This window comes from Arachis duranensis, chromosome 2, assembly GCF_000817695.3.
Source record: "Arachis duranensis cultivar V14167 chromosome 2, aradu.V14167.gnm2.J7QH, whole genome shotgun sequence".
Classification (NCBI taxonomy): Eukaryota; Viridiplantae; Streptophyta; class Magnoliopsida; order Fabales; family Fabaceae; genus Arachis; species Arachis duranensis.
In genome coordinates, this window is record NC_029773.3 from 47460192 (window position 1) to 47474810 (window position 14619).

A 14619-nucleotide genomic window follows, 5' to 3' on the forward strand; every position below is an offset into this window, starting at 1 on the left:
CCCACTTGGTGTATGCTTGGGCTGAGCTTGATCTATCCATGAGCTGAGGCTTAACTTGGAGTTGGACTCCAAGTTATAACGTGTTTTGGGTGTTCAACTCCGGATCATGACGTTTTCTGGCGTTTAACTCCAGACAGCAGCATGTACTTGGCGTTCAACGCCAAGTTACGTCGTCAATTTCCGAATAAAGTATGGACTATTATATATTGCTAGAAAGCTCTGGATGTCTACTTTCTAACGCCATTGAGAGCGCGCCAATTGGAGTTCTGTAGCACCAGGAAAGCCATTTCGAGTGCAGGGAGGTCAGATTCCAACAGCATCAGCAGTCCTTTTGTCAGCCTTTTTCAAAGTTTTGCTCAAGTCCCTCAATTTCAGCCAGAAATTACCTGAAATCACAGAAAAACACACAAACTCATAGTAAAGTCCAGAAATGTGAATTTAACATAAAAACTAATGAAAACATCCATAAAAGTAGCTTGAACTTACTAAAAACTACCTAAAAACAATGCCAAAAAGCGTATAAATTATCCGCTCATCATACAGCCTCAGAATAGTGCTTGGGTGACCAAGTTTACTTTTACTAGTATCCTCAGCTATTTCTTTAATACTATCTGCGATGAGCTGTGGGACATTGACTTCTCCTTCCCTAAGTATGCAATAGGTCAGAATTGCTCTCTTGATTGTGACCTCAGATGTATTTGCAGTAGGGAGGATGGATATTCTCACTGTCTCATACCAACCTTTGGCTTCAGGTATGAGATCCACTCTCTTCAAGTGGCTTGGATTTCCTTCTGAGTCTCTTTTCTAATCTTTGCCTTCAAAGCATATACCACTTAATATCTCATCAGGATCACTTTTACCCTGCATTCTGTCATCAAAGCTGGGTTCTCCATAGGTTATCACCCTTATCTGCAGTACTATAATAATGGATGATGGGCTAAAATCTACCTCAATCCCCCTAACATAACTTTTATAGGGAGGGTTGTCCTTGCTTAACCTCACAATATTTGCATAAAATTCCCTTATCATGACTGTACTGATGTCTGTGAGAGGTTCACACAAAAGTTTCCATCTCCTCTCTGCCTCTATTCTTCTCATGATGGGATATTCTTTATTTTTCAGTTTGAACCCCATCTCTAGAATGACCTTTTTTTATTCCATTAGCCTATAATACCTTAATTCATGGAATTGAGACTTAAATTTCTTGGTATCATAGTTTGGTGGTTCGGCTACTATCGATTCCTTTCCTTTCCTTCTTCTAGAACTTGATGAAGCCATGAATTAGGAAGGAAAGAAAGAAGAAGAGAAGATAGGCTTCGGTTAAGGCACGATTGTGAGGGAAGGAATAGAAGGTAAGGTATTGTGTGGTGTCTTTGGGTGAGAGAAGAACAATGTAGGTCTTATGGAGGATTTACACGAAGAAAGCAAAAGTGTGTGGGATGAATATATGAAGAGAACAATGGTTATGTGAGCTCAAGAAGTGATATTACCTATTTGTAGCCAAGGCATGAAACAAAGCAAAGAGTTGGAGGATTTATATGAAGAAAGCAAGGTGTGTGGCTTAAGGAATGTTGCTGCCAATATATAGAAGGGGAGGTATTGTTGGAGGGAAGCATTGGCTCGGTTATTCGGCAATGAAGGGTGAGGATTGAGCAAAATATTGTTGAGGATCCATGAAGTGGACGATGTGCATGTGGAGATGGTTGGAGACAAGGATTGCTTCTCCATTGGGTGCATGTGGTTCGGCCTCCAAAGTGCTAAACCATGCAGATTTTGTTCTCAAGAGAGCACACCATAATTAGTATATTCATTATAAGGAACACTTTATTTGTTACCATGATACCATAAACTCATAAAATAATGCAATGTATGGTTTATCTATTCATGAATTTGAGCCTTTGAGTGAAAAATTGACTTTCTTGAAATTCATAGCATATACAGACACCAAACTTAAGGTTTGGCTATATACTTATACAGAAAGAATGAGTATATATCCTAGAATGGTTCTATGATCAATCATGCTTGAAAATCTATTTTAAAGTGCCTTTAGGCACACCAAACTTAGGAGTCAAACATATGCTCTAAAATGATATGTGCAATTATTAAATTCACTCATGAGAGCTCAAATTCATGCTAGAAAAATCATTATTTATTGAAATTAAAATAACAGTAAGAACATTAAATCACGGGCTACCTCCCATGGAACGCTCTTTTATTGTCACTAGCTTGACATTGGTCCCTTATTAGGGTGGTTGATGATTGTGGTGCCTCAATTTGTCTCCTCTCACTGAGAGCCTTCTTCCTGTACGTTGATGGTCAATCTCCATATGCTCCAGCGAGAGTATCTTATTGATGGTGTAGTAATCATCAGTTTGTGGATTTGTCTCTAACTGCTGGTATATTAATCTCACTCTGTCTCCTTTTGAGAATCCTTCAGTTGGTATCTTCTTATTCTTCCACCATTTTGGAACTCTTTTTTTACTCCTATTTTCTTTCTTCACTTGTCCTGCTTTTTCTGCAGCAGGTTTTATGTTAGGGACCTCCTTCTCAATAATCACCTCTTCAATCCCTTCTTTCCTTTTCTTCTCGACCTTCACATGTTCCTTACCCTCTTTTTCTTCTCAATTCTTCATCTCTTGCTCCACAGGTAAGATGATGATCTCCTCGTTGGGTTTTTCTTTCCACTGTAAATCCTCTTCTTCAATCTTCATGTAGCTTTTCTCTTTATTAGTATGCTATGCTTCTTGAAAGACATTCAAAGTGATTCTCTCATCATGTACCCTTAAGGTCAGTTCTCCATGTTCTACATCGATGATGGCCCTTGCTGTGGCTAGGAAGGGTCTTCCCAGTATGATGGAGTCACCTCCTTCCTCATTTAGATCTAAGATTACAAAATCTGCAGGGAATATGAATTTATCCACCTTGACCAAGAGGTTTTCAATCACTCCTTTGGGAAGTATCAGTGATTTATCCACAAGCTCCAACGACATCTGTATAGGTTTTACTTCCTCTATACATAGCCTTCGCATCATAGAATAGGGCATTAGATTGATGCTGGCTCCTAAATCGCACAGTGCCTTGTCAATGGTTATATTACCAATGGTACAAGGCAAGAAGAAGCTCCCAGGGTCTTTAATTTTTGGTGGGAGACCTCTTTGGATTACTGCACTACATTCTTCAGTCAGAAGCATTATTTCCTTCTCATGCCAGCTTCTCTTTTTGTTGATGAGCTCTTTTATGAATTTAGCATACAGGGGCATCTGCTCCAATGCTTCAGCAAGTGGGATATTAATCTCCAGCTTCTTGAAGACCTCAAAGAAATTGGGAAATTGTTGATCCTTGAGCTCTTTCTGTAGTCTTTGTGGATACGACAAAGGAGGTTTGTAAGCCTTCACTTCCTTCCTCTGTTCTTGTGATGGTTCCTCCCTAACTTGCTTCCTTTTCCTTAAAGCTTGTGGCTCCTCCTCCTTCTGTTTGGGTTCTTCTTGGTCTTGCTTGTCAAGTATAGCTTCTTCCCTACTGCTGGTCTTGTCATTCTCCATAGGCTTCTTGTTGGCTTCTTTGTCATTCACCAAGGTTCTTCCACTCCTTAATTGGATTGCTTTGCATTCTTCTTTGGGGTTTGGAATGGTATCACTTGGGAGTGAGATGGTTGGTCTTTCAATCACTGCTTGCTTGGACAGTTGTCCAATTTACCTTTCCAGATTTCTCATTGAGGCTTCATGGTTCTTGCTAGTGAGCTCCTGATATTTCATCATATTTTCCATTATTATATCCACGTTGGAGATCCTTTGAGCTTCTTGTGGTATCTGTGGCTGATTGTGGGATGTTGAGGGTAGATGGTAGTTATTTTGGGTATTGGATGAGTTGTTGGATGGATAGTAGTTGGATTAAGGTTGATTATTTTATGGTTTTCTGTACTAATTTTGGTTAGTGTTTTGATGGTTTTGATGGTTTGTGTTTCTTGAGTTGTTTTGGTTTGAGTTCTTCTGCCAAGGCTGCTGGTTTTGATTATGATTATCTCCCTATCTCAGGTTCGGGTGGTTCCTACAGGAAGGATTGTAGGTGTCACCATGGAATTTATTTTGGCTAGAACCTTGATTGTGCACATACTAGACTTGTTCTTGCTATTTCTCTTCATAGTTTTCCTTATTTTGCCCCCATGTAGGTAATGGTTGACTTGTATTCACTACTGCAACTTGAAGGCCATCAGTCCTCTTGGCCATCATCTCCATTTGTTGCTGGATTCGTCGGTGCATCATCTTGTTTTGAGCTAAGATGGTATCCACACCTTCCAGCTCCAAGATGGTATCCACATCTATGGTATCCACACCCTTCCTTTGAGCTGGTTGGCATTGCCTTTGATGAACATAGAAGTATTGGTTGTTTGTTACAGTGTCAATGAGGTTCTGAGCCTCCCCAACTGTCTTCATGAGTTGTAATGAACCTTCTGCTGAATAGTCAAGTGCCTCTTGAGCTCTCAATGTCAGTCCTTCATAGAAGTTTTGCAGTTTGTCCTATTCATTGAACATCTTTGGTGGACACCTCCTGAGTAAAACTTTATATCTCTCCCATGCATTATACAATGACTCTCCATCCATCTGAGTGAATGTTTGGACCTCTGTTTTGAGTCTGTTGATCCTTTGGGGAAGATAGAACTTGGCTAAGAACTTGTTCACTAGATCTTCCCAATTGTTGATGCTTTCTCTTGGGAATGTCTCCAACCATTGAGTAGATTTGTCTCTCAGGGAAAATGGAAACAGTAACAACTTGTAAATGTCAGGATGCACACCATTGGTTTTCACTGTGTCACATATTCTCAAGAAAATGGACAGGTGTTGATTTGGATTTTCCAAGGGACCTCCTCCATAAGAACAGTTATTTTACACTAATGTGATGAGTTGAGCCTTTAATTCAAAGTTGTTTGCATTGACATTTGGTATCAGTATGATACTTCCACAATGCCTTGGATTAGGAAAAGTGTAGGAGGCTAGAACCCTCCTTTGAGGCTGGCCATTGTTGTTAGCCTCTCCCTCTTGTGGATTAGGAGCATTTCCTTCCATTTCCTGGTTCTCTTCCTCTGATTCCTCTCCACCAATAACTCTCTTTCCTTTGGCTTCTCTTCTTATTCTTCGAAGAGTTCTCTCATCAATGTCACCCGAGGTGGAGAACTCTCTTCTTGCTTTTGTCATACACACGAAACCAGAAACCAAGAAACACAATTCACTCTATTGCTAGAGTTATGTTAAGGTTAGTTTAAACAAAAATTCAAACAGTTAGAGTGCTTAGTAAAAAGAAAAAACATGCTTAATCCAGATTATCACCCTACTTAATCATTGTCAATCTAAATCAATCCCCGGCAACGGCACCAAAAACTTGATGAGGGAAAAATGATTCCATACAAACTCACCGGCAAGTCTATCGGGTCGCATCAAGTAATAATTACTCACAAGAGTGAGGTCGATCCCACAGAGATTGATGGATTGAGCAATTTTAGTTAGGTGATGAATTTAGTTAAGTAAATATTTGATGGTTTGAGTGATTTTGACTGACAGAAGCTAAATTACAAGTAAATAAGAGTGCAGAAAGTAAATTGTGCAAAAAGGTAAAGTACAGAAGAGATAAATTACAGAAACTTAAAGCACAAGAAAATGAAAGAGCTTAAACTTAAATTGCAAGAAAAGTAAATTACAGAAACTTAAAGTGCAAAAAATGTAAATTGCTTAATCTAAATTGCTGAGGAATGTAAATTGCTTGAAGAATAAAAGGATTTGGATGCTGGGATTCAGAATTGAATAAGAAAATGCAAGTTAAAGTAAATCAGAGAGCTATGAGATGAAAGATTCAGCTCAGTAGCCAAACAGAAATGGAAAATTGCTTGAGGAAATAAACATCAAGAAAACTTGATTCAATTATAAAATTCTTAAAGATAAATTGAAGATCGAAGAAGAGAAATGAGATTAGAAAGCAGATCTAGATCTCAATTGCTCTCTTGATCAAGCATAAAAGTAATTGCAGAAGAAATGAAAAGGAAAACAGTAAATGAAACTCAGATCCAATTCTTAGAACAATTGAGAAGAAAGGTGAAAGATGATTCTCAGATTTAGAATCAATGGAGCTCTTCAATCTCAATTCAAATTCTAAGAACAGAAAGCAGAAGTTGTAGAAGAAAAGAAAATAAAAACAGAAAGAAAACTAAATCCAATTCCAATTCCCAAATTCCCAAATGAAAATTCAAAAGTGAAAAGTAAAAATGAGCTAAAAGGTCCTTTACAAATTAAATTAACTTCTATTTATACACTTTCTATTTTTGATCTTCAAAGCTTGGAGTGGGCCTTTTGGTTTTTGGATTTGAACAGAAATGGGTCTGGTTGGCCTTGGTTCAATTGAGTTGGAGGCATGGGTCAGCTCCCAAGGGAGCGCTCCGTTCGGTCTTATGAACTTAGCGTTCACTCTTTGTTGGTGAGCCTTGGTTGCAATTGCTCCTTGGCCTAGCATTCACTTTGTGAACGCTCCGCTTACTCTTTAAGTGCTACATTCTTTTGCTTCCCTGGGTGAGCTTTGCTTTCCTTGGCCAGCCAAGAGAGCACGAGAAAGTGAAAGAAAGGGAGCGCTACGCTTGAATTTTTGAACGCTCCTTCCTTGGCCAGCTTTGAACCCAACTTTCCTTGGCCAAGAGTGCACGAAAAAGGTAGCAAAAGGGAGCGCTACGCTCAAATTTTTGAGCGCTACTCCCCCTTGTCTTGATGCGCCCAGCCTTGCTTGGTTTCCCTCTTCGAGCACTACGTTGCACCCTTGCTCCCTTGTTTCCAAGCCAAGTTCCAAGAGAAAGTGAGAGAAAGTGAGCGTAGCATTCACATTTTGGAGCGCTACCTCCTTGGCTTGATTCATGCACCCAGCTTTCCTCTTGGTGCGCTACGCTTTATTTTCATGGGCCACGCTTTTTAAAGCATGGCCTAAGGTCCAAAGCATGCTCAGACATCAAAAGTGTGCAAAAATTCCTCTTTCCACCATTTCTTCACCTACAAGCAACCAAACAACTAATCAAAGTCCCACCAAAATCACTGGATCTTTGCATCATTTATAAAATCAATTAATTTTAGCATAAAACCTATGATTTTGTGTAAAATAAATGATGTTTGATTGATTCAACAAAATCATGAAAATCCACTCCAATTATTTACTTATGGTGCAAGAAAGTGCATAAAACCTAATGAAACTAATGAAAAATTCTTGTAAAACTAGCATAAGATGACTTGTCCTTAGTGCCTTCACGTACAATGTGAGGGCTTCCCCCACACCATACTTTAAGTCGAATCAAATGTTCTCCTTCAATCTTCTTGCACCAAACTTCCTGTAAATGTTCATGCATATTATAACACAAGATAATAACTAAAACTATGTAAAAAAAAACAACAAGATAATAAACTTCCTATAAATCTTCTTGCCTCCCAATAAGTGCTTCTATAACGTCACTTGCTTAACAGTTCACCCCTTCTAAATGAGGAGTTGTGTAGTCCTTTGGTGATCTATCTTGCCTCTAAGATAATGCTTGAGCCGTTAACCATTGATAGTGTAAGTTTTCCCTGAATTGGCTTCCATAATCTCTATATGACCACATGGAGAAACTTTGTTGATTGTAAAAGGACCGGACCATCTAGACTTGAGCTTTCCTAGAAATAATTTGAGCCTGAAATTGTATAGAAGCACTAGCTACCCATGTTAAACAATTCTTGAAGTAATTCTCTTGTTATGCCACATCTTGGTCTTCCCTTATAGAGTCTTGAATTCTCATATGCCTCCATCTGAAACTCATCAAGTTCATTGAGTTGGAGGAGTCTTTTCCCTCCAGGCGCCTTTGCATCAAAGTTTAGAAACTTTTTGCCCAGTAAGCTCTGTGCTCTAGCTCTACCGATAGGTGACAGGCCTTGCCATAGAGAAGCTGATAAGGCGACATCCCAATCAAAATCTTGAAGGTTGTGCGGTAGGCCCAGAGGGAATCATCAATCTTTTTAGCCTACTCCTTCCTTGAAGCACCCACAATCTTCTCTACAATTATCTTAAGCTCTCTGTTAGAGACCTCCACTTGACTACTGGTTTGAGGATGGTAAGGAGCAGCTACCTTATGCTTGACACCATACCTCAGAAGAAGTGAATCTAACTATTTATTGCAAAAGTGACTGCTACCATCACTAATCATGTCATGGCCCAAAACGAGCCATGACCGGCGCTCAGGAAAATAATCCCTAGCAAGCCTAACCGACTCAACGATAAATTGAATAAAAAAAAAATAACAAATATTTGAAATAGAAAATTACAGTTTCTAAAATGAATAATTACATATTTTTAATAAAAGATAAAATAAATAAATATGGATGGATCCTGCCTGTGACATATGGAGCATATACATCTAGGAACTCGACAAAAATAGATACTCATTGCAGATCGTGACTCTTAATTAGAAAATCTCACATAGTCAAGTATTTGTTCCTAAAAAATATTTTTAGAAAAAGGGGTGAGTTTTGCAACTCAGTGACTAGACAATACATTTATAATCCACATGAGACCATATAAGCATTATTATCAAGGTAATTTAAATTAGAAAATAGCAGTTGATAATAATAAGTGAATCAATAAGGGAGTTCTCATACAGAAATCAAATCAAAAGTCCACACGTGGGCGGCTCCACCTCTATGGGTAGCCATTTCCTCTTGTGTGTCCTAACAGAATAACAGATCTAACGTGTGGCCTACACGTTAGGCTAGCAACACCCCTGCTAGCTGGAGTCTGAGTCAGATGCATCTAAGTTAACGTCATAACCGCCATTAACTACGGTTTTCTAATACGAGCCTCCCAAACCAATTCAAAACATATAGTTTCAAATACAATGAATCTTCAATCTCTCAATTATATAAGGTATCAAATCAAATCAATTAGATAATATTTTTTATCAGAAATCTTTTCAAATCATACTTCCTCAATCATAAAAACATATTTCATAATTTTAAAGTGAGTGCCAATAAATACTTTAATGTTTCAAAAGTATATATTCGAATAAAATCAATATTTTATAATGATATAAGACTTTATAAAACATAATTAAAAAATCATAATAGCATAAACCAAAAGCTTAACAGTTATAAATGTAAAGCCTACTCACAGCATGGTCCTAACAGACCGAAGAGACCAAACCCAGAGTGTCGAATTCAAGATAAGAAAGATTGAAGTAGAATAAAACGAATGAGCGCAGAATTTGGACCGGAGTAGCGACAAAATGGAGCTGGCGACAGTCCCGGAAATCTAAAACAGGAAAAACTAAAATCGAATTAAAACAAGGACAAGACAGATTAAATGGTGGCATAATAGGACATGAAAGCTAGAGCAAAATCAAGGAAAAAGGCTGGACCGGGATAATGACAGAAACAATTCAGCTCCGGTGGCAATGACGACTTGGTTCAGGTATATCCAAACAGTGATAGGAACAACGCAGCAGCGGACGTCCCTCCTTGGCGTTTCTTGGCGGCAGAGGCACGGCGGCCATAGCAGCAGCAGCAGCGGAGTTCCAACGACGGCAGAACCTCCCTGCGACCACTTCTCTCTCCACGCACGTTCTGTTTCTCTCTCGGTGACAGATTTGGCGGCGCAAAACGGCGGCGATGGTGGCTGGGCTTGACGGCGACGACCCTTCCCGTGGCGGCTCTAGGTAGAACGGCGCGTCTTCCCTCTGTTTGCAAACCTTCATGGACAGCAACGATGAAGAACTCGACGGTGACGACAGCGACACGAGACGGTGACGCCTCCTTCTCCTTGCGCGACTCTCTCTCCCTCGGTTCTGGCCTTCCTCGCGATGACACCACAGCGGCGACGGTGGCAGTGACGCCCACCGGTGCCACCTCCCTTCCTTCCTCTTCTCTTCCCTCTCCGGTTCTCCCCCTGTTCTCTTTTTCCTTTCTGTTCTTTTGTTCTGCTGTTGGAAGGGGTAAGGGTGGCTAGGCTTTTGGTGAGTGTGTGAGGGAGTGTGTTATGTCAAGGTTAGGGTTAGAATTTTGGTTTGGAAAGAAAAAAAAAAGAGAAGGGTATTATTGGGATTTTACATTCTACCCTCCTTAAAAAAATTTTCGCCCTCGAAAATTGATATAATCTGAAAGACTTTACTTGGTTTTATCACTTTACCAAACATGAGAAAGAAGTATAAAGAGATGCAAAAGTTACAAGATAGATTTTTGTTAAAAAATATGCGGTTGACATTCACCGACTCACATTTCCTTGACAGCTCAGATGTACATAGCACTCTTCACTTCGTTCGTCAATCTCCTCAAAATACATTTTACTTCATACTCTCCTTGGTTCTGTAGTATATATCTATGGAAGCAACCGGTCTTACGTCATGTCTTAGAATTACGATTTTTTGAACTTCAGCATGAATAAGCTGTGTCCTAATGAATTAACGTATCGTTTGCTATCTGGAAATTGTACGTGACACCAAAACAAGCACGGGTTTACTCAAAAGGATTCGAAACCTAGAAAGAGAAGAGCAAACATCACAGATGGTGTTCGCACAGACATGGAAGGATGTTTAAGATTGAAATTAAACAATGATGTACAGAAACAATGAAATGTCCCAGAAAGAGAGTCAATTGAATCTTAACGAGAAAATCTGAATCAAAAAATTTTGATAGAAACAATAAAAGAAAAGATAGTGCATTAGGTCAAAACAAGTTAAGTTGGATCAAAGAAGTACAAAGTTCACTAAAAGAAGGTAACCAAAGTGGATGATTAGGGACACGATAAGGCAAGAAAATAATCAAATCAATAACTTTTCTAAAGAAGATCTTAGAGTTACATAGTTCACATAAAGGAATGCAACGTCAACACCTATGTTGTCGAGAATCTATGGGATAGCCAAAAGCATGACGATAAGATCGAGATATGCATAAGATGTAGGATGTGAAACAAAATAATCAAATTTTCAATTTCAACAAGGATTAAAACAAGGAACTCTTGATATTAAATATAGCGGAGTGAACGATAAATAAAATCACGCGGCACGATTGTTGATAAACCCCATTTGTAGGGTTTATCTTGTGCTTCATTTAAGGGATTTTATCACCTTTTACCTACATTTATTCAATGAAATAGCATGGTTTTAGAACTTCTCCCTTAATTGTGCTTAAGAGTGAAAACATGTTTTTTAGGTCTTAAAATAGCTAAATTTAATTTACCTTGATTCCATTAGATGCCTTGATATGTTTGTTAAGTGATTTCAGATTTAGGAGGCAAAGATTGGATCAAGGGAATGAAGAAAAAGCATGGAAAGTTGGAGAACTTATGAAGAAATGAAAGAACCGGAAAGCTGTCAAGCCTGCGCGTGGATTGAGAAGTTCCACCCTCCATGCATTTTCCAGAGAGTTGTGCCTGCGCCGCGCCAACATTGTGCCTTTGGCACAAACCTATTCGCGCGCACGCGCACATGACGCGTGCGCGCCACTCTCGGAATAATCCTTCGATGTGGACACACCCTGTACGCGTACGCGTCGGGTCCATTGCACCACAACCCACGCGCACGCGCCATGTGCGCATATGCGCGGATCCCCTTTTCTCAACACTTCTCTTTTCTTCCCCTCTTTCCATTTCTTTCCTTCTCCTTTCTTCTTCCCTTCTTCTACCCCTCGTCCAACACTTTCAAACACCATTGATAACCATTTATTTTAGTTAGTTAATTAGTTAGTAAGGTAGTTAATTAGTTAGTTTTAGTTTAGTTTTCATTTCATTTTTCTCTCTTTCCATTATAAGTGTTGGATTATGGATTTTGCTTACCATATATTGCTGCTTATTACTAATTGAATGCTATCTTAGAATAATTGTTTTAAATATTCTTTGTTGGATTCTATCGTTGAGGTTATATTTTGCTACTTGGTTTTGAGTTTTTTTTTATGCTTACCTTTTGAAGAATACCAAGTGATGAGATTTGCCTTCGAGCTCGTAACCCTTCTTGAATTACATGATTTGGCCACCATGTGGTTTGAGCCTTATTCTTCGATTAGGCAACCTCTTGATGGATGATGTTGTGCATTTACCTTAATGCATTGTGTTTCATGATCATATGCATCCATATACTTTAGCTTGAATGCTTTCATACTTCTTTAATGCTTGTTTTACCTTACAAGTTCACTTAAAGCATCTTAAGCATACTAGAATGAGTAAAGTGCATGCTTCTTTTGTGACATAGCTTTTATGCTAATGTGGGTTCTAAATCGCGCAATTTAGAATTCACATTCCTTATTTGTCATTAATGTCACACTAATTCACTCACTCATTTCTAGTGATTTACCTCATTCCAACAATGTATGCTTCCTTGCTTTTATATCTTCTCATCTTATGGTGTTATATTTTTTTTATGATGAATGCACCACAAGCAAACATGGAAGCAAGACTAAGAACACGCAGCAATCTGGAGAGTCGCCATACCCCCTTGCTCATCTTTAAGTGCACCGAGGACGGTGCAAACTTTTTAAGTGTGGGGAGGTCGTCCGACCGGTCGGCGATTTTAGGTGACAAGTTTCTAATTCCAACACTTTTACATTTCATTCTAGGATTTTAGGATTTTTACTTGCATTTTCTTAGTTTTCCATATATATACAAAATAAGCTTAGTCAAAATAATGAAATTTTTCAAGGATTTCTATTTATAGGGCACCTCAATTGATTTGAGTGAAAACTTTTCATTAAACTTGCTTGAATTATATATCTTGTGGATCATGTTTTTGAGCTAAGAACACAAGCAAGTGAGTTTTGAGCCTAATGGTGTGGTACATCTTATAACCACTTATTTTCCCTTCTTGTGTGCATTATTCTCTTTCTATGATTGTAATCTTTGAATTGTTTGATTCTTTATGTCCATTATTTTGTGTACTCATGCACTTATATGATTGAGGCCATCATTTCATTAACTCACTTACCCAAATAGCCTTACCTTTTATCTTCCATTGTTAGCCAATTTGCGCCTACGATTAACCCACTTGTTCTTAATTTAGCACATTACAAGCCTAAAGCGGAAAAACAATACAAGTCCTTAATTTGGATCTTTGATTAGCTTAGGCTAGTGTGTGTGAGTACTATTCAAGTGTGGGAATCTCGGGACATTGGGTGAATAAAAGGGTAGTTTTGTATTGCTATTGAAAATATTGGGAATTGGGTACATACCCATGTATTACTCAAATGTAAAAAACTTATGCATTGATGCTCTTGTATATAGAAAGAAAAAAAAATGATAAAAACAAAAGAAAAAGAAAAAAAAGAAAAGAAAAAATATAAAAAGAAAGAAACAAAGAAAAAAAGAAAGAAATAAAAAGGGGACAAAACGCCCCAAGTAAAGTCTAATAAAGATCAATGCATAAGTGTTGTGAAATGAAAAGGGATACATGAGTATGTGAAAAAAAGTGAAAAATGGGTAGTTAGGCTAGCTTTGAAATTGTATAGGATGTCATAGATTAGGTGGGAAGCTTAAGCTTATCAAAGATTCAAATTTCAATCTCACTTGACCAAATATGCATCCTACCTTGACCCTAGCCCCATTACAACCAAAGAAAAGACCTCATGATAGATGTATGCATGCATGAAATATATGTTGATTGTTAGAAGAAGAACAAATCTTGGAAAGCATGATTAGGGGAGAATTGAGAGAATCAACCCTAAACACTTGAGCGAATAGAGTGAAAATACATCCGGCGAGGGTTTGATGCTCAATTACATGTCTCCACCTATGATCATCTCCTTTCATGCAAGTTGTAAAAAAAAAATATTTAATAACTCAATTCAATTGTGGAGTAGACTTGCTAGTCCTTAGCCCTTGTGCATATATGCTTCTTGGGAACTGGTTTATTTTGACCAAGCAATTGCATTCATTTAGATAGTTGCATATAGGTAGATTGCATTTAGTTAGTTCCATTGAATAAATGCCATACCCTTACTTCATTCTTGGTTTAAGCATGAGGACATGCTTGGTTTAAGTGTAGGGAGGTTGATAAACCCCATTTGTAGGGTTTATCTTGTGCTTCATTTAAGGAATTTTATCACCTTTTACCTACATTTATTCAATGAAATAGCATGGTTTTAGAACTTCTCCCTTAATTGTGCTTAAGAGTGAAAACATGCTTTTTAGGTCTTAAAATAGCTAAATTTAATTTACCTTGATTCCATTAGATGCCTTGATATATTTTTTAAGTGATTTCAGATTTAGGAGGCAAAGATTGGATCAAGGGAATGAAGAAAAAGCATGTAAAGTTGGAGAACTTATGAAGAAATGAAAGAACCGGAAAGCTGTCAAGCCTGACCTCTTGGCACTTAATCGACCATAACATGAGCTACAGAGGTCCAAATGATGCGGTTCTAGTTGGGTTGGAAAGCTAACATCTGGGTCTTCAAAACGATATAAGATTTGCCATAGTTGCTTGGTGGACGAAATTGTGATCACATCAATGTAGTATTTTTTGTTGTTGTATGGAATCATTATTATGGCACTTATGTGTGGACACAACTCCGTTCAACTAACCAGCAAGTGTACTGGGTCGTCCAAGTAATAAACCTTACGTGAGTAAGGGTCGATCCCACATAGATTGTT

The 14619-nt window shown here is 38.3% G+C and overlaps 1 protein-coding gene across 1 annotated transcript; it reads right to left on the reverse strand.

The window, feature by feature from the left end:
* Positions 1 to 2735: 2735 nt before the first annotated feature.
* On the reverse strand, positions 2736 to 3542 carry LOC107474321 (uncharacterized). The gene has a single exon (XM_016093947.1). It carries the CDS (start codon positions 3540 to 3542, stop codon positions 2736 to 2738), a length of 807 nt encoding a protein of 268 aa, XP_015949433.1.
* Between the last annotated feature and the right edge of the window lie 11077 nt (positions 3543 to 14619).

Excerpts from the sequence above, each read along its gene's own strand:
- LOC107474321 (XM_016093947.1), bottom strand. The coding sequence starts at position 3,542 with ATGGAGAATGACAAGACCAGCAGTAGGGAAGAAGCTATACTTGACAAG.